The 19,288-nt window shown below is 40.2% G+C and overlaps 1 protein-coding gene across 4 annotated transcripts in view; it reads left to right on the top strand.

Annotated features, from left to right (window-relative positions):
* Positions 1-19,288, top strand: part of golga4 (golgin A4) — a 28,414-nt gene that overhangs the window by 2,964 nt on the left and 6,162 nt on the right. For 3 of the 4 annotated variants that reach the window (XM_072677561.1, XM_072677558.1, XM_072677559.1), the window contains 19 exons: positions 2,368-2,436; positions 2,655-2,972; positions 3,358-3,405; positions 3,595-3,651; positions 3,756-3,854; positions 4,372-4,513; positions 5,226-5,422; positions 6,890-6,973; positions 7,468-7,615; positions 7,703-7,881; positions 8,205-8,303; positions 8,453-8,608; positions 8,795-12,732; positions 12,863-12,984; positions 13,245-13,375; positions 13,825-13,911; positions 15,109-15,126; positions 15,358-15,426; positions 15,687-15,762. In XM_072677561.1, coding sequence (XP_072533662.1) covers positions 2,368-2,436; positions 2,655-2,972; positions 3,358-3,405; positions 3,595-3,651; positions 3,756-3,854; positions 4,372-4,513; positions 5,226-5,422; positions 6,890-6,973; positions 7,468-7,615; positions 7,703-7,881; positions 8,205-8,303; positions 8,453-8,608; positions 8,795-12,732; positions 12,863-12,984; positions 13,245-13,375; positions 13,825-13,911; positions 15,109-15,126; positions 15,358-15,426; positions 15,687-15,762 — 6,037 coding nt within the window. The remainder of the gene's footprint in view (positions 1-2,367; positions 2,437-2,654; positions 2,973-3,357; positions 3,406-3,594; positions 3,652-3,755; positions 3,855-4,371; positions 4,514-5,225; positions 5,423-6,889; positions 6,974-7,467; positions 7,616-7,702; positions 7,882-8,204; positions 8,304-8,452; positions 8,609-8,794; positions 12,733-12,862; positions 12,985-13,244; positions 13,376-13,824; positions 13,912-15,108; positions 15,127-15,357; positions 15,427-15,686; positions 15,763-19,288) is intronic. The other variant, XM_072677560.1, reaches the window with a different exon arrangement.

Raw genomic sequence — 19,288 nt, 5'->3', positions numbered from 1 at the left:
TAGATTTGCCTCAGTTATTAACAATAGAGTATTTGTTGTTTGCTGCCCCCCCCCCTTCCCCCCAAGAACATTTCATTTTGAGTTTTTTTGCCTGTAATGAATCAAATAAATTAGAACAGTAATTCAGTGAATGGGCTAGAAGAAGGGTTAAATGACCCCTCTTAATTTGTGTATGTGGCAGTTTTGTGAGAAGCCGTTCTCAAAGATAAAAAAAAAAAAAACAATTTCAATTGTACCCTGGCAGTTTTGCTTTCCACCCCAGGTGCTGTAGCTGCATATGGAGAGGTTTGTCTGGCAGGAGGATTTGTGCATTATCTTCAGCTAATCCCTTCATACATCCTTTTGCACTGGCTCACATTCCATAATTACCTTGGTTGAATTTCTGTGACACTAGACAGCTGGAGCAAACCTGCCATGTGATTGCAAGACGAGTGAGCCTTACATCTGAGTTGGAGAGAAAATGTATCTTTAGTTAGATTTTCCATATGACTATGGTTGGGCTAAACCTCTTTTCCATAGAAGATTAATGTTTCCATACTAATGGCTTACAAATGAGCCAATGTGGGCTGGTAACTAAATAATGTCCCACTCTATAAGCCATTTTCCTTCTTTCCTTGTCTCCATTTATTCATTTTCTGTTCCTTAGTGTTCAGTGGTAAGTGGTTTAAAGTTTTGGTTCCAAAACATTGTCATTACTATAGTATCTGTATGTTGTCCAGTGCCACATTACATAGCTAAATGTGTCATAAATAATGCCACAGTTATTAATTTTGGAATTGACAATGTGTTCTGTGTAATCCTGCTCACAGAGCTACAGCAAAAGGAATGTACTTTATAATACATTTTAGAGGCACTCATTTTTCACACATTATTGCAGCTTTTACAATCAGAAAAACCCCCACAGAGTGATCAAATTATATTTTCTAAAATGCTAACGCTTACTGCCTACTGTTGTCTTGAGGAAGGGTTGGCATCTTTGGGGTGAGTGATGTGGTATATTAATTATTAATTATCATTACAGACTTTTCACAATATATTGACACAGAAAATATGCACCAGTAGATTTCATCCCATCATACTTTGCACATGCTGCACCTCATCATCATCATGCTGTTAGGCAGTGTCTTTTAAGCACTGACTTCAACCTTGATATATTCAGAAAAAAGCATATTGTGTATCAGTTCCTCACAATAAGATACAATGTCATCATATTGGCCACCCACGGGGACAGTTAAGGATTGTCATTTTTTCACATATTTAGGTTTCAAGCACTTTTCAGTAATGTCTTTGTAAAACTAAACACTATTTGATCTTTTTTTTTTTAAACCATATGTTTTCTTCTATAACATTGCTGTTACAGTTGTTCTCACTTTGAGAACTAGCCCAAGTGAAGACTGTGAATCATATACATATGTTTTTAGCTTAAGAATTTGCATTTATGATGTATTACCAGTGACTGGATTTGCTGAAGTGTCATTTTTAACTGAGCTGTGGATTAGTTGGCTTTGGCTTCACTGTCATTAAACATGTATCGTGCTAGTCAGTAGATTTTGGTACATGGGTGTGATTTTATTTCTATTTTACATTGCTTGAAGATAGAACTTGCTTGACAGTAATACAGGCCTGAATCTCTAGTAGCTTTTGATAGCAGTTCCTCAAGGTCCAAATAGTAAAACTTTCAGAGGCTTCCCTTCCCTTCATCAGGGATTTAAACCTACTTCTTGCTGTGGATATCTTAACATGTCTTACTGCCTTTTGGAATCACCCAAGATTTGTATGTGTAAAATATATATAAGCTATCATTTAAGACATGTGTATGATGTGTAGACATCATAAACTATTTTCCCTGAATAGTGATCTAAGTGTTAATGTGCTGTGCATGGTAAGTGTCTTAATTGTTCTCCTTTATCTATACTGAACTACACAAGAGCATATCATGGTAAACAAGGACAAATTCCTTCATATACACCACTACACAAGAAAACATTACATGAGACTGACCAGACACCATGTAACATTTGTTATAACCTCTGCTGAAGTCGGATGAAAACAATTCTGGTAACTGATTGGCCTGGACTGTGTATGACCGTGTACACAGTGGACAATGGAACTGGTGTAGTGTTGTTTTTAACACCTTACTCTCTTTTGTGCAATAGCGAATGCTTTCTGTTTAACCCAGCGTTCCTCTCAAATTGCATGTGGGGGTAGCCGGAGGCCCTTGCATTGCTCATAGCAATACTAATATTGCCCCTAGAGTAATCAGGGTGCAGCCAGCTGGATTAGCAGGATACTAACAGGGCCTGGTATTGACCCTTGAGGCACTGTGTTTTTTTCCTTGCTGACAATTTTTTATCTGATCCTGTGCAGAATATCGTTAAGGCTGTGGGTAGCTCTCCGAGGGGCAGTGTGAATGGAGATGGAGCTGCCTCTCCTTTGGCAAGTACCACATTTCTGGCATCATACAGTGACATTGCATGGCTCTGTGGTGTAACTATTTATTTTATGTTCTAGCTTAGTTGGTTAATAATGCTGGTTTATTTATTTATTTGCATGGTAGTCTTTTAATGTTATTACTGTTTCATATCTGTGCCAAGGTCTTGCATGAATTGATTTTTTGCAAGCACTTTTTCTCATCTATTTTTCTTCTCATCCAGAGGGAGGAGCAACAGTCTCTAGCACAGAAGTTGCAGCAGAGGGTGTCCTCTGTGGAGTCTCTCTTCCGGGGCTCTGGTCGTGCTGAGGGACTGTTGCGCTCTGGGTCTAGGGAAAGTCTGGTCCACAGCCCATCCCGGGATTCTCTCACCCCACTGGGGGACAATGAGGCTATCCCTGCTTATGACCCACCTTCTGACATTGAAAGTGAGGCAGAAGATTCACCTGGCAATGCCGAGGCTCTTACGAAAGAGCAGCTCTTACATCGCATGCACAGGGTGGAAAAAAGCCTGGCAAACTATAGAGGGAAATATTCAGAGGTAGGGAAGAATGCATTATATAAAAGCATTTGTTGCATTTTGTTGTAAATCTTAAATCTCTACAGTGTAAATTACTCAAAATTGAAATAGCTGGTCATCCAAAGTAAGGAATTCAATTAGTCTCTTCTAAATGCTGCTAAGTATGCTTGTACTAACTGCTTTCTTCAAGCATAAAGAAATTCAGATTTCCTTGTGTATTATTGTCATAAATTAAGCTTGCCACTAAGTGGCACTTGTAGATCAGGAATGCATGTTGTGTGTTGTGTGTGTTTTTTTTTCTATGTATTTCAGTGCCAGTGTTGGGACCAGTACAGATCTTGTATTTGGTTTCACTAAAATATTGATGTTAATTTTGTCATTTTGGCCCACTTCTTTTCTTCACTAGCTGGTCACAGCCTACAGGACGGTACAGAGAGATAAAGAAAAAACGCAGGTAATTTTCATTGCCGTGTTGTCACTGCACACTTGCTTCCTTAACTGTGCTTCTGCTCTAGTTGATTTGCAATGAAATGTTATTTAGACACAGGAGTTGAAATTCAGCACTAGATGTAATATCAAAATATTTATACTTCAGTGTTAACTGAGGTGTCATGTTAGTCCAAATCTTCATTTTCTGTCACAGGCTATTCTCAGCCAGAGTCAAGACAAAGCACTACGGCGAATAGGAGAGCTCAGAGAGGTATGCTCTCATTGTCAGCCCCTCGTTTTTGCCATTTTTTTTCCCATTAGCATGCTAAATGTCCAGTAATTATTATCCTTAAGCTTTTTGTCTGTGCCTGTCAGGAACTACAGATGGACCAACAAGCCAAGAAGCATTTGCAGGAGGAGTTTGATGCTGCTCTAGAAGAAAAGGACCAGATGATCACTGTGTTGCAGACCCAAGTATGTATTTGTGCATATGTACAGTGCCTATAAAAAGTTTCCCCTTAATGCTTTTACAAATGGAATCATGGTCAGTATCATTTAGAAAAATAAAATGTATATCTAAAAATACCTGATTTCTACAAAGTAATGTCAATTAAAAATATATAATGTAAAATAAGTGATTTGCATTTATATATTCCCCCTTTTAAAGTGATTTTCCTAATTCAGCAGAGGTCCAACCAGCAATCGGTGCCAGCAGTCTCACAATTGGATCTCCAAATAAAAATGGAGATCACCTGAGTGCAGTGATTGTAGTGTAAAGACATCTGTCTGAAAGGTCCAGTCCCTGGTTAATCATTATTCCTGCCTACAAATGCACACTGAAGATAAGCAAACATTCCAAGGAAGTCTAAGAAGAGGTTATTGAAGATTATAATCAGGAAATTGATACAAAAATAATCCAAGGGGATGAATACTTTTTATTTATTTATTTGTTTGTTTGTATTGAAAGTGAAGCTGATGCTTTTTTTCCTAGGTGGCTCTTGTGAAGAAACGCCTGCAGGGTATCCCTGGAGCCTTGGTTTCATGTGAGGAAGAGGTTAAGACCACAGATGGCACAGAGATGGCCCTTGAGCTTCAAAGCCCTGGTCATGTGGACAGCACTGAACTAGGTGAAGGTAATACATCCTTCCAGTGGTTCCCAATCCTGGTCCTGATCTCTTGTACACGTTCTTTCTGCTCCCAATAAACCTGATCAATTAATCTAACTAATCAGTTCTTTCCCTTCCGACATTACCTACGAAACATTTTTTACAGAAACACCCAACAACCTTTTTCATATTAAATAGAGTTTTAAAATGTAGTGAAATATTTGCAGATATCCAAGAGCTCTTTCACAAGTGTCATTGACTTGATCTGCTAGATGAACTAAGTAACGGCAATAAGCAGACATTGAATTGGATATTTTCTATGGTAGTCATCAAATACTCAGAATATTGATTGACATAGTAATGAAGTTAGCTGCAAGGTTAGTTTCTTGACAGGCAGTGCCTACCTGTCTTTGCTCACTCCACGATACAATTACCATCCCTTAAAAAATAGTCAAACAATTAAGATAAGATAATCCTTTATTAGTCCCACAGTGGGGAAATTCTCAGTGTCACAGCAGAAAGGGATAGCAAGACACTCAGTTACAAAAAACAAATGTAGATAAATAATTTACACTATATACACAATATAAATAAGAATTAAAAAAGCAATAGCAATATTATTTACAGGTTATTGCAAAAGGCATTGTATTAATCTCACAAGCATAAACAGAAATAGTAAGTTGCTCTGGCTGCTGTTGCTAATGCTAAACCTGTTGGTATTTACTGCATTTGTGTGCAGTAGGGGTCAGCAGTGAGCCAGGCAAAGATGTGAACATGGAGGTATTGCAGAAGCGGGTGCGGAGGCAGGAGACGCTGCTTCAGCGTTGCACAGAGCTAATCCGCACCAACAAAGAGCACAGCACTCAGCTCAGCAGTGAAAATGAGGCACTACAGCAGCAGCTACAGGAGAGACTGCAGGAGCTGGAGAAAATGAAGGTATACTTTTGTGGAAAATAGCAGGCGTTTTTAAATATGCAGTTTGGCTAAACCTTAAGGGTACCCTAACTGTAAGGACTGTATTTCTTAAATTCTATTCGGTACTAATAAAATATGTTGGCTAAACTGAATGCTTTTGGTTTAAGGTTTTAATGAATGTACTTTCTTCAAACTATGACAAAAAAAAAATGTAATAGTAATAGGTTAGCATTGTCACGCTGTGATATTCTGGGGTTGCAGTGGACTCAGCCTTGTATTTTTACACATATTAATAGTTACTTTAAATGCCTAACATTAACTGCAGAGGTTATGTTCTGATTTTTAGTGTATCTGTGTATTTTTTTGGTCCATAGAGTTAGTATGGAGAGCATTCAACAATTTTTTATATTCAAGTAAAGCTTGTGGGTGTGGGAAATGGGACTCCAGTGGGAGAGAACAGAAGTTAACAGCCTGCTTCTCACTGTCAATTAGTGACATAACACAACCATCTTTACACTTGCACACTTACACACCAGCTGACTTGCCCCCTGGACCAGCCTCAGATTAAGCAGGTTTATTCAAGATTATACAAACTGTTCTTCTTTACATCCAGTGCTTTTACATGCTGCCCTGTTCTCCTGAGGCAGGCTAGCAATAAACAAGAGTAGGTTAACCACTGGTTCCTGCCAGAATCTTCTTTCTGTCATTGAGGCATTGCCACGAGAGCCACTTGCCACCCACTAGGGCTGTAATTAGGGTCCAAGCATTGAATACTTTGGTCTCACAGGCGGATCGCAGCAGTGACGTGGCTGTAGTCTAGTGTGAGATCATTATTTGTCTTTCTGAAGTCCTCAGTCCCTGATGGTATATGTTTAAAGCATAATGGCCATTATTATGTATATCTGATTTACTACTCAGTTTAGGTTAATATTAACACTTTAGCAAATGTTCCAATTTAGCCAGCTTGGCTAATTGACTCAACTTGACTCAAAAAGTAATATAAAATAAAAAGTGTGGACATTGTGTGTAGACATGGTTGTAGCATAGCATAGTAATTTATGCATGTTAAATTTAGTTTGTTTACACTGACAGCCAGATACACTGAAGTGGTCAGGCAGGTAATGTGGAAAGGCACAAATCCAGAGAATATTAACCTGCTTTTTATATATATATATATATATATATAAACATGTTTGTTTCTTTGTTTGCTTGTTTGTTTGTTTCTGGAAAATTTGATGGTGTTTGGTGGAATTCCTTCTTTATTTTGATATTGCGAATGTTTTAAGCTTAATTGCCATTGCAATTTATGCACACTCTTGTAGCCAGACTAGTTGGATCATTAGCATAGGAAATAATAATAAGCAGTAGGACCTAATGCTTTTGACACTTATCAAAATGTCTTTAGTCAGCATCCTGAAAATCAAACATTCATGTTGAAGCCAAGATGAAATGGTTGATGAAAGTCCTTTTTCCTGTATTATTCACCAGGACCTCCACACCACAGAAAAGACCAAGCTGATCACACAACTGCGTGATGCCAAGAACCTAATTGAGCAGCTGGAACAGGACAAGGTGAGGAAAAACACACTTCAGCAGGGCAGAGACCACATATGGCTGCTCATGTGAGTTCAGCTGTGCATGTATCTGCTATACAGCTGTGTGTATGAACTATCAACAGTGTGAAGAACAGAGATTCAGGGTAGAATGCTCTTCGTGTGGTGTCCCTTTTTGTTAACGTGATAATAAAATTGTCATAAAAAGAGTACAGTGGTGCTTGAAAGTTTGTGAACCCTTTAGAATTATATATATTTCTGAATAAATCAGATTCTCAGTCCTTAGCAAAGAAACACTCCCAAAGCATAATGTTTCCACCTCCATGCTTGACTGTGGGGATGGTGTTATTGGGGTACATATATAGATATAGATAGATATAGATGTGTCTGGTTAACCAGGTGTGTCCGGTTAACCCTGTTGTTGCAGGTCTAAGAAAAGCTGGCTGGAGGAGGTATGGAGGAAAAAAATAAATAATAAAGAACACAATGATTTAAGCTGGTTTGTATTTGCAGGGCATGGTGATTGCGGAGACGAAGAGACAAATGCATGAGACTTTGGAGATGAAGGAGGAAGAGATTGCTCAGCTGCGCTCCAGAATCCAGCAGAGTCTGGCCCAGAAAGATGAGCTTCAGGAGCAGAAAGAGAAAGCAGAGAAAGCAGGTGAACCTTCTCTCTCATTTTTGGTGTTTGTGGAATGTAATTGCCCTCCGAATATGTGTATTATAATGGTAAGTGATCCCCTCTTAGCATTTGAGGAGCTGGAGCGAGCACTGGGTGTTGCCCAGCGGGCGGAGGAGGCGCGGCGGCAGCTGCAGGCTCACATGGAGGACCAGGTTAAGCAGGTAGAGCGGGCAAGTGAAGAGGAGAGAAAGAGTCTACAGCAGGAGCTCAGCAGGGTTAAACAGGAGGTGGTAACCATCATGAAGGTTAGTTCACCAATTATTATGTAATTAGTTAAGGAAAAAAAAAAATTCTCTGTACCATTCCTGCAAGGAGTCTGGTTATCAGAACATTTTGCTGTTGAATTTAGTCTTGTGGTATGTGTGGGGCTTTTGTTGCTTCACAATAAACTTTGTTAACCACTCAAGTAGTGCTCATGCCCTCAAAAAGTCCCTGTAGGAAGTGGTTATCTAGCTACAGATTTTGTCTTCCAGTCATGCAGTCAGTCTTGTACTATATCAGTCAGATTAAAGAAAACAAACACAGAATTAAAAATAATTTGTTTGTTGCACCTTATGTCTTTTTACAGAAATCTACTGAAGACAGAATAGCAGAAGTGGAACGTATGCACTCTGAGGCTCTGGCTGAGAAAGACAAGGAAATTGAAGCCCTAATAAGCCATGCAGTAGTATGTTTGTGGTATTATTTCTGACTGTAATATGTATTTGAACACAAAACTAAAGAAAATTATTGGGACACCCATTAATTTATTGTTTCTTCCAACATAAAAAAGTTATATAGAAAATTAACTTGTAGTTCTTGTTGTTCACTGTTAAGGAGCAGTGCCGTGAAGAGCTGTTACGGGCAGCTCAGGAGAAGGAGCAGCAAGCCTCTCTGGCTCTAGAGGAGGCAGAGCTGCAGAAGGCAGCTTTGCAGGCTGAGGGCAAGGCCAAAGCCAAAGATCTGCTGTTAGAGCTGGAGAGTGCCAGAACTGTGAGTTTTCATTTATTCTTTTCTTAACATGTCTTATTTGAGGACACCATGGTTTTAAACCACTTGAACCAAGGTCTACTAGTCCCAGTTGTATGAGTCAAATCCAAATTCGAAGCTTAGAAACTTTCAGTGCATATACTCTATGTAAATGTATTGACTTTTATTGTTTGTTTGTTTTCCCCATAGAGAATTCTTGAGCTAGAGAGTTCTTTAGCAAAGTGCTCACAGACGGAAGCTACACAGTCAGATCAGCTATTGGAACAGATTGAAGAACAGAAAAAGAAATATGAAGCTGAGATATGTGCTCTAGAAGAAAAGCATCAGCAAGAGCTCAAAAGATCAAAGGTACAACAGACAGAGGTTTTAAACAGTCGCTCTGCTGCTGTTGAAGAACTAATGCTGAAACACAAATCTGAGATTGAAGCCATTGTGAAAAACAAAGAAGTTGAGTTTCAGGCTCATGTTGTAGACATGAACCAAAAGACTCTGGAGAAACTGGATGTTAAGCAGACTGAGCTGGAAGCCTTGTCCTCTGAGCTCCGTGAACTACAGGAGAGTAAAGAGCAGCTAGAGGAGAAGCTTGCAGCCATTGATGCAGCCAACATGTTTGCTAAACAGGAGTTTGAGGAAAGACTGAAGGAGGAACGGTTGAAGCATCAGAATGACATTGAAGACATAAAACATGAGCATCAGCAATCACTTGGCGATGTGGAGAACACTCTGAAAGAAGAGTTAAATAAGCTAAGGTTGGTGCTGGAAAAGAAAGATAAAGAATTGGAAGAATGTATTCAAAAGGAAAAAAGCTTGGAGAAAGATGCCAGAAAAGCGCAACTAAATGAAGAGGCACAGTTAAAGGAGATTAATGATCTGAAGCATATTGCACAGAGTGACAAAAAGACACTTTCTGAGGCTAGTGTTCGCCTTAACTCGCTGAAAGAAGAACTGGACCAGTCCAAGAGTCAACTGAAAGAGCTTGAGAAGCTTCTGGAAGCAAGTTATAATGATTGTCAAGATAAAGCAGATTGTCTTCAACAGAAGACTGTTGACAATGAAGTACTACAGCAGAAGATGCAGAAAGCTGTTAATGACCTGTCTGAAAAAGAGAAGTCACATGTTGAAATGTGCAAAGCAATGCAGGAGGAACAAAATTGTTTAAGGAAGCAGCTGGATGGGGACAGAAGTTCATACGAGAAAAGAGTGGAGAGCCTAAAAAAAGAAATGGATGGCAAGTTGAAATCCGTAGAGAACAAGATGGAAAAAGTCAAACAGAAAGCCAAAGAAATGCAAGAAAAGTTTAAGAAAAAGCTTAATGAGCAAGAAGAAAAAGCCAAAGCAGAGTTAGCCAAGAAAGATGAGGAACTTTGGCAGAAAGACCAACAGGTAAAAGAGAAGATTTTTAACATGGCCCAGGCAAACTCTGAAGGCCTCAGCAGTGCCTTGTTTGATTTAGAGACAAATCATAAAGAGCAGTTGGAGAAGCTGAAGGAAGCCCACAGGCATGAGCAGGATGACCTTCTGCACATTTGGCAGGACAAGCTAAACCAACTGGAGGGCGAGATGCAGGAGAAACATTCACTTGTTTTACAAGAAAAAGTACAGGAGTTGCATGACATGTATCAACAGCTTTTATGTAACAAAGAGGACAGGAGGCTAGTGGAACAAGAAATGAAGAACCTGAGGGAAGAACTTGCAATGAGGGAAACCACTGTTCAGAAACTTCAAGCAGAGCTCAGGGAAGCAGCAGTGAAGCTGGAAAGTCTTTCTGATGGAGAAAACCTGCTAAAACAGCAGGTAGAGACAGTAGAGAAAAATCTTAATCAAGCCTTGACTGAAAAGAACCTCTTCCAAGACCAGCTCAGTAAGGTTGAAGAGAACAGTAAAGGAAGATTACACACCCTATCTGAAGAGCTCGAAGACACACGTAAGAAGCTTAGTGTACTTGAAACTTCCAGGTTTAATGAGGCTGAGGAACTGCAGAGGACCCTTGATGAGAAAGCTACAGAGCTTCGAGTTAAGGAGAAAGAGTTTCAGTCTCAAATCTGTGCTATTAGCAAGGAGCTGGAGCAGCACTGTCAAGGTGCACAAGCGAAATTAAATGGCTTAACAGATGATCTGTGCCGTAAAGTGGAGGTCAAAGTCCTTGAGCTTCAAAACAGGGTTCTACATAATCAAAAGAAAGTGTATCATCTTAAAAATATCATCTTGGCCAAGAATGACAAAATATGTACTTTAGAGAAAGAACTTCAGCAAGCCATAGAGGAGAGACAGAATTTTAAGAGCTCTTTTGACCAGATGGCCTGTCAACTAAATGAAAATGTTGAAAATATTAAAGCCTTAACAGTTGAGAAGGAGTCTTTGCAAAAAGATTCTAATAATTGCTCCCAAATACTTTCTGAGAAAGTCAGTTGTATAGAGAAACTTGATGAAGAAAACAAAATAATATCAGAAAAACTTAACGCAAATATTTTGCATATCAGTAATTTGGAGGGTATTGTCGATGATCTTAAGACCCAGTTAGCAAGTAGCATAACTGAGAAGGAAGAAGCCATGTCTCTGCTGAATCAGCAGCATGATGAGGAGAAGCAACTTCTCAAATGCCAAATGGAGGAAATTGCTGAAAGGGCCGAAAAAGAAAAGAGCTTAGCTCTTGAACAGGTAGACACACTCAGGAACAAGATGTCTGAGCTGAAAAAGAAGGCAGAATGTAAGTTCACTCAGAACCACAACACTGTTAAGTCTCTTCACAGTAAGATAGAGGAGATGGAGAGACAGATAGCAGAAAAGGATGAGGTCCTACAAAGACTCAATGCCAGCATTGACAATCATTCCATCAGTAAGTCAGAGATGGACCAGGAGCTGAGTGAGAAAGAGCAGAAGGTAAGTGCCTTGACCTTCGAGTTAGAAAACTGCACAAGGAGAATCTGTGAGCTTGAGGAACAGCTCCAGCAAGCCCAGGAACAGTGTTCTGAAAAAAGTGATCTTGTCCAGAAAACTGAAGAACAGCTTCAGTCTTTAGAGAGAGAGATCCAAAATACCAAACAGCATCTAGAAAACCAACAAGGAGATTTTGAGAAAGAAAAGGCAGATATTTTAAAGGTAAAGAATGAGGCTTTGAAAGCAGCTGAAGAAAGTACAGTTAAAGTAGCCGAACTAAAAAAGAAAGCTGAGCAAAAAATTGGCTTGATTCGGAAACAACTGACCTCACAGATTGAGGAGAAGGAGCAGGTCATCCAGGATCTGCAGGAACAACTGGATGACATCAGACGGAGGCACAATGAGAGGGAAATGCAAATGAAGAGTTTGGAGGAGAATGGGAAAATCATGGAAGAGGCTATGAACAACCTAAAGGAAGAACACACAAAGCAACTGGAGCAAATGCGACATGATCAGGAATCCCAAAAAGAGAATTCTTTGCAAATGTTGAAGGACATGCATGAAGAAAAGTTGTCATCTCTATACAAAGAGGCATCTGCGAAAGAGGAATTGGCTGCTGCAGAGAGAGAACGAGAAGAAGAGACTCGTTCAAGACTAAAGGAGCTAGAGACCAGACTGACTGAATCTGAAGAACAGAGGACCAACAGTCAAGCTGAAATGAACAGGCTTCAATCAGAACTTCTTGAACAGACTACATTGTTTCAGGAGCTTCAGAAAACTTGCTTGAATCTACAGGTTCAGATTCAGGATAAAGAGAATAATGCCATACAAAGGGAAGAGTGCTCTGCTGAGCAGACTCACAATGTCTTAGAAATTGAGCCTGCGCACTCTGTTCTTATGGATAAAAAGAATACAGACTGGAGAATTGAAAAAGATCTCTTGGTGGAGAAGTATGAGATGAAGCTTCAGGAACTCAGTCAAAGACTGGAAGTGAAAGAGGAGCAGCTTAAATATCATGAAAACTTACAGAAGGGTTTTGGAGACATTGATGGTGACTGTCTTACTGAGGCGCCTGAAGGCCCCAAGAACGATCTACAAAAAAAGCTGATGGAAGCTGAGAATGAGAAGCAGAAGATTCAAAAAGATTTTGCCCGGCTTCAGAAAGATCTTCGCTCACTAAGGAAGGAGCATGAAAAGGAGTTGGAATACCTAAGGAAGGACATGGCAGAGGAGAATGACAAAAAACTAAAGTATGTAGAGTAATGTTCACTTCTGTTATCAATCCAGAAAAAGACTGTTTAATTGACATATAAATGTGAAAGCATATGTTAAATGTGTTTTAATCAACAGTGTTTGTATATATTTTCTATATTTGAACAGACTTGAAATTGAAGACATGGAAATGAAACACAACTCTGCTCTTAAGCACTTGATGAGGGAGTTCAACACACAAATGGCTTTAAAAGAGAAAGAACTTGAGGCTTCAGTAAAGGAGACCATTGGTACGAACAATCTTTGATCAGATGAACTAGATAATGTTAGGTAATTGCTAAAACTGGCCCTCCTCAAATGAAATTTGGAGATGGTTAAGCTAACACATTCACAATCTATTCATTTTATTTATATATTGTTAGTGCTCACTGCCCAGATGAATACCTTTACATATATTATTGGATGCTTAAGATGTTTACACAGTTTGACATGTTACCTCTAATACAGAAGATTTAAAGCTTTGTGAGCATATTTGTCCTGTCTATTGCAGAAAAAGCCCAAACTGTGGAAGCACAGCTAATGGAAAGCCATCGTGAAGAGGCCAGTCAACTGCAAAAGATAATTGCCCAAAAAGATGATGACCTAAACAGAACTGTTCAGCGTTATGAGCAGGTCATTCAGGTGCAGTGTAATACATTCCTACTGTGCAAATTATACTTTTTATTATTTAATGTCATAGCCTAAGCGAGTATGGCAAAAACAGCGGTTCCTTTTAATTTTTTTCTTAATTCTGCTGAAATGCTTGGCACATCCCAAATGTCTTTAGGGGTTGTATGTTGCTTTAGAGACTCGTCCTTGCTCTAACATTTGCTTTTTCACATAAAATTGGTACATCATCAGGAAGCCATTACCCCATGCAACCACCTCCTCTAGCTCCCCACAGAGCTGTTTTATATGATTTATACCTGCAGGGGTTTAAATCCTTACTTTAACATGCTGACAGAAACCTATGTAGACTATTTGAAATCATAGACATTGTAGTTATCTGAACTGTTTTTGGTTTTCACATACATGGAATGGAATGTATTACATGTTTTTTGATCATTTGTAATTGAGCATTGTACTTGCAGAGTCGTGAGGAGGAGATGGGTACTCGTGTGTGGGAGGTACAGAAAGAGCTGGAGGAGTTGCAGCAGAGGAGCCTCAGTGGTCCTCAGGTATGCAAAAAAGATTCCCACGACCACTACCAGATGGAGTCGTTTACCTCCTCATAAAACATACAGTTATGTTCTCTCATCTAAGGACAGTTCACTATGAACTATTGTTATGGCAGAATTCTTATACAGCTGAGTTTTTATTAAAGCAAAATGGCTGCTCTCCAAAAACAATAACATATATCCATAGGCGACAAGGTAAATCCCTGTTCTTAATTAACTTCTCACAGAGCACCCAGAACTGGTAGATTAATGTTGCGTGTGACTTTTGGTTGCACACATCTGGAGCAAAATCAGATTAGCGTTACCCCATATATGCTAGGGCAGCCTCTAGTTAAAAACTGGTAACTTAATAACTGGTTGTGCCAATCTTGGCAGTAACACTTGCAATCAAACATTTGCGATTAGGGTTGGGTGGTACCCAAGGGTTTTACTGACTTACTCAAAGTATTTTCATGGTATACATAATTTTTAGGGCTGTAAGTTCCACAAGTAGCGCAAGCTCTACATTTACTTGGATTCTGTACCACCTCAACAAATTTTAAAACTGAAATTGCAATTATTAGTACAGTTTTACTGTGTCATTAACTTACAACTACGGTGGGCTTGTTTTTTCCGCACCTTTTTTCAGAGTGTGATGTCACTAATCAGTGAGCTCCAAAAAACATTTTTAAATATGCAGTATATAGTATTACTGCTATACCGTCCAATCCTGTTTGCGATAAGTTTTTTTACATGGCTGTTCTGGCTCAGTGTATTTGTACTACTGAAGTTTTAATATGACTACATTGCAACAGTATATTAATAAGATTTATATTGGCCTGTCCAAAACGTTAATTTTGTTTCTTTTGAGACATTCAAAAGTTAACTTGCTTGTGTGCTTTGGATTATGCACTGTAGGTCAGACACTGACAAATGGACAGTCAGGACTTTCTGATAGACAGCAGAATTCTCTTGTTGCTGAATGCAATCCAATCCTTACAGTAATTCTCTAAAATTTAGTAGCTCTGTTGTTAAGATGGTAGTGTTGTGATCTGTGATGGTTTTTGCTGTTGTGATATTATGATAATAGGCTGCGGTTGGATTTTGGGTATCATGTGCCATTGTGGAAATGTAAAGAGCATTTAAGAATATATAAAGACAACATATAATAGGTCATTGTCAGCCTATAACATTTTTTCATTCTCTCTTGTCTTTCAGAGTCTTGAGGAAGTGCAGGTTAGTTTCTACATTCTTCATTCTTTTTGTAGCATCTCTGATAAAAAGTAAATTCCACTTTTTTTTTATTACATCTCAGCTGATTTTGAATGCAGCCATCGGACGAGTCAGTAGTCAGCTTGTCAGTTATTTTTTTTTTTTTAGTATAAGGAACCGTTCTTTATACATTCATCTGCAGCTCAACTCCACCGCTCAATATAGAACTCAACCATCTCACCCTGCTTTGCTCAGGTCCAGCTTGCTGAGAAGACCACTCTGCTGAGTGAAGCCAGGCTGAAAGAGCAAGAGTACCAAGTTAGGGTGAGTACCTTTCTGGCTGTACAAAGCGGGAAGTCACTTTAAGTTCATTACGCAGAACATCTGCTTAAACTTAATTTTACAATTAGGCTATGTAATTGTAAAAATAATATTTTATATGTATATATTGCATATGTATTACATATTAAATGTGTCAAGGCAACACAATTCAGTACTAAAGACAGTATAGTATACTGATAAAGTTTCTTTACATTTCATTTCAGCTCATTTTGATTATGATTGATTATGGCTCTCTTTTTCAGATTCACACGCTCGAGGACAAAATACAAAGTGCTTTTAAAAACTCTGTGGTGACTCACCTAGGAAGCACATACAGAGGTGAATAACCCCCCCCACCCCACCCCCACCCACACACACACACACGCACACATTTCAGGTCGTTTGTAGTTGCTATCCATGAATGAGATTTGCCTAATGACCCCTAAATTGCGAACACAGTGTAATCCTAGTGTAATATTAGTTTAGTGGCCTTACAGGAGCAATACACTCAGTCAGGTCTGCATGAGTTCTAGCATTGGAGCACATGGTCATGGCACAAACATTAACCTCATGGACCTTCCCTGCCAATGTAGTTAAGAGAATTGGTTGTTTAGGAGCGTGAAGGGAAGAAAAAAAAAACCTAAAAAATCTCCGGTTATAATGCATTTCACAGAAGTATCCAGTTCCCACACAAGAAATGGATTGACATTTCTTTTGCAAAAGCCTAAAGCCAGAAGTCCTTCTGTAATCTCCTTTGGAGTAGTACTAGGAAAGGACATAAATCATGAAGTTTAATTAGGAATTTAGGTGTATTTTCAGTTTATTTAATGTTATATTTTCATGGCGTGTACAGCCAGACATGAGGGGAAGAACACTTTGATATGGAAATCAAAGCAAGATAGTTTTAATAAACATGGCAAACAAAACACAGAAGGTAACAAAACAAAGTCCAGCAACTAAGAACAGAACAGAGAACCTAAGGGCAGAGCATCGCTTTGTAAATAAAAGAGAAGTAGCTGGGGAACCAGACGCTAGACCAAAGGGCAAGGCCGACCTAACCTGACTTTGCAGCGTGCTGCCTTGAACATAGGTTGCCTTGGAATCAAAACTGAAGTGAACGTACCTCGCTTGTCTCTAGAGAAGGTTGGAGAACTTCACCTGGACATGGGCCGCAACCTAGAACCGACCTGAACACGTCGGTAACATGGTGGGGGGGGGGGGGGGGATCTCTGAGCGTCCCAGAGATTCCAACGGCTCCTTAATTACTCTCAGTCCTAGGTGAAACACATGAACAAACAACGATCAGTGAATCAACACAAATGAACATGAATTAACAGGAAGTCCTTATTTGGGCCTGTGGGCGCTGACTCTGGATTGCCCCGGGGTGGGCTTGACATATAAAAACTAGCATGCACCATTTTTGCCATTTGTACAACTATTTTATAAAAAAAATGTGCTTCACATTGTTTTATGTACACTGCTCAAAAAAATTAAGGGAACACTCAAGCAAATCTTAGATCTGAATGAATGAAATATCACATTGAATACTTCTGTACAAAGTTGAATGTGCTGACAACAAAATCACACAAAAATCATCAATAGAAATCAAATTTATTAACCAGTGGAGGCCTGGATTTGGAGTCACACAAAATTAAAGTGGAAAAACACACTACAGGCTGATCCAACTTTGATGTAATGTCCTTAAAACAAGTCAAAATGAGGCTCAGTATTGTGTGTGGCCTCCACGTGCCTGTATGACCTCCCTACAACGCCTGGGCATGCTCCTGATGAGGTGGCGGATGGTCTCCTGAGGGATCTCCTCCCAGACCTGGACTAAAGCATCCGCCAACTCCTGGACAGTCTGTGGTGCAACGTGACGTTGGTGGATGGAGCGAGACATGATGTCCCAGATGTGCTCAATCGGATTCAAGTCTGGGGAACGGGCGGGCCAGTCCATAGCTTCAATGCCTTCATCCTGCAGGAACTGCTGACACACTCCAGCCACATGAGGTCTAGCATTGTCCTGCATTAGGAGGAACCCAGGGCCAACCGCACCAGCATATGGTCTCACAAGGGGTCTGAGGATCTCATCTTGGTACCTAATGGCAGTCAGGCTGCCTCTGGGTGGGGCTGTGCGGCCTTCCAAAGAAATGTCGCCCCACACCATTACTGACCCACTGCCAAACCGGTCATGCTGAAGAATGTTGCAGGCAGCAGATCGCTCTTCACGGCGTCTCTGTCACGTCTGTCACGTGTGCTCAGTGTGAACCTGCTTTCATCTGTGAAGAGCACAGGGCGCCAGTGACGAACTTGCCAATCCTGGTGTTCTCTGGCAAATGCCTCCTGCACGGTGTTGGGCTGTGAGCACAACCCCCATCTGTGCACGTCGGGCCCTCATACCATCCTCATGGAGTCGGTTTCTAACCGTTTGTGCAGACACATGCACATTTGTGGCCTGCTGGAGGTCATTTTGCAGGGCTCTGGCAGTGCTCCTCCTGTTCCTTCTTGCACAAAGGCGGAGGTAGTGGTCCTGCTGCTGGGTTGTTGCCCTCCTATGGCCTCCTCCACGTCTCCTGGTGTACTGGCCTGTCTCCTGGTAGCGCCTACAGCCTCTGGACGCTACGCTGACAGACAAAGCAAACCTTCTTGCCACAGCTCGCATTGATGTGCTATCCTGGATGAGCTGCACTACCTGAGCCACTTGTGTGGGTTGTAGAGTCAGCATTCATGGTATGCATACTCTTGAGTCTGTGTATTTGAATAATTAATTGAAAGGGGTGTGTTCAAAATAATAGCAGCGTGGAGTTCAATTAGTGAGGTCAATCATTCTGTGAGGAAACAGGTGTGAATCAGGTGGCCCTTATTTAAGGGTGAAGCTAGCACATGCTGTACATGCATTTCTCCTTGAAAGCCTGAGAAATATGGGTTGTTCGAGACATTTTTCAGAAGAACAGCAAACTTTGATTAAAAAGTTGATTAGAGAGGGTAAAACTTATAAAGAAGTGCAGACAATAATAGGCTGTCCAGCCAAAATGATCTCCAATGCTTTACAATGGAGAGATAAACCAGAGAGATGTGGAAGAAAACGCAAGACTACCATTCGAATGGATCGAAGAATAGCCAGAATGGCAAAGCCTCAACCAATGATCAGCTCCAGGATGATCAAAGACCGTCTCAAGTTACCTGTGAGTACTGTGACAGTTAGAAGACGCCTGTGTGAAGCTAATCTATAAGCAAGAAGTCCCCACAAAGTCCCACTGTTAAAAAAAAAAAGACCTGTACTGAAGCTGATGCAATTTGCCAAAGAACACCTCCACTGGCCTAAAGAGAAATGGAGAAACATATTGTGGACTGATGAAAGTAAAATTGTTCTTTTTGGGTCCAAGGGCTGCAGACAGTTTGTCAGACGACCCCCAAACTCTGAATTCAAGCCACAGTACACTCTGAAGACAGTGAAGCATGGTGGTGCAAGCATCATGATATGGGCATGTTTCTCTTACTGTATGGTGCTGGGCCTATTTCCACATACCAGGAATCATGGACCAGTTTGCATATATCAGAATACTTGAACAGGTCATGTTGCATTACACTGAAGAGGAAATGCCCTTGAAATGGGTGTTTCAACAAGACAACGACCCTAAACACACCAGTAAACAAGCAAAATCTTGGTTCCAGTCCAACAAAATTAAGGTTATGGAGTGGCCAGCCCAATCCCCGGACCTTAATCCGATAGAAAACTCCTGGGCTGAAATACCAGTTGACAGGTGCCAGAAGTTGGTTGACTCTATGAAACACAGATGTGAAGCAGTTCTAAAAAAACTGTGGTTATGCAACTAAATATTAGGTTAGTGATTCACAGGAATGC

The sequence above is a fragment of the Salminus brasiliensis genome, chromosome 4 (assembly GCF_030463535.1).
Source record: "Salminus brasiliensis chromosome 4, fSalBra1.hap2, whole genome shotgun sequence".
Classification (NCBI taxonomy): domain Eukaryota; kingdom Metazoa; phylum Chordata; class Actinopteri; order Characiformes; family Bryconidae; genus Salminus; species Salminus brasiliensis.
This window is presented reverse-complemented; position numbering and strand designations above follow the sequence as displayed.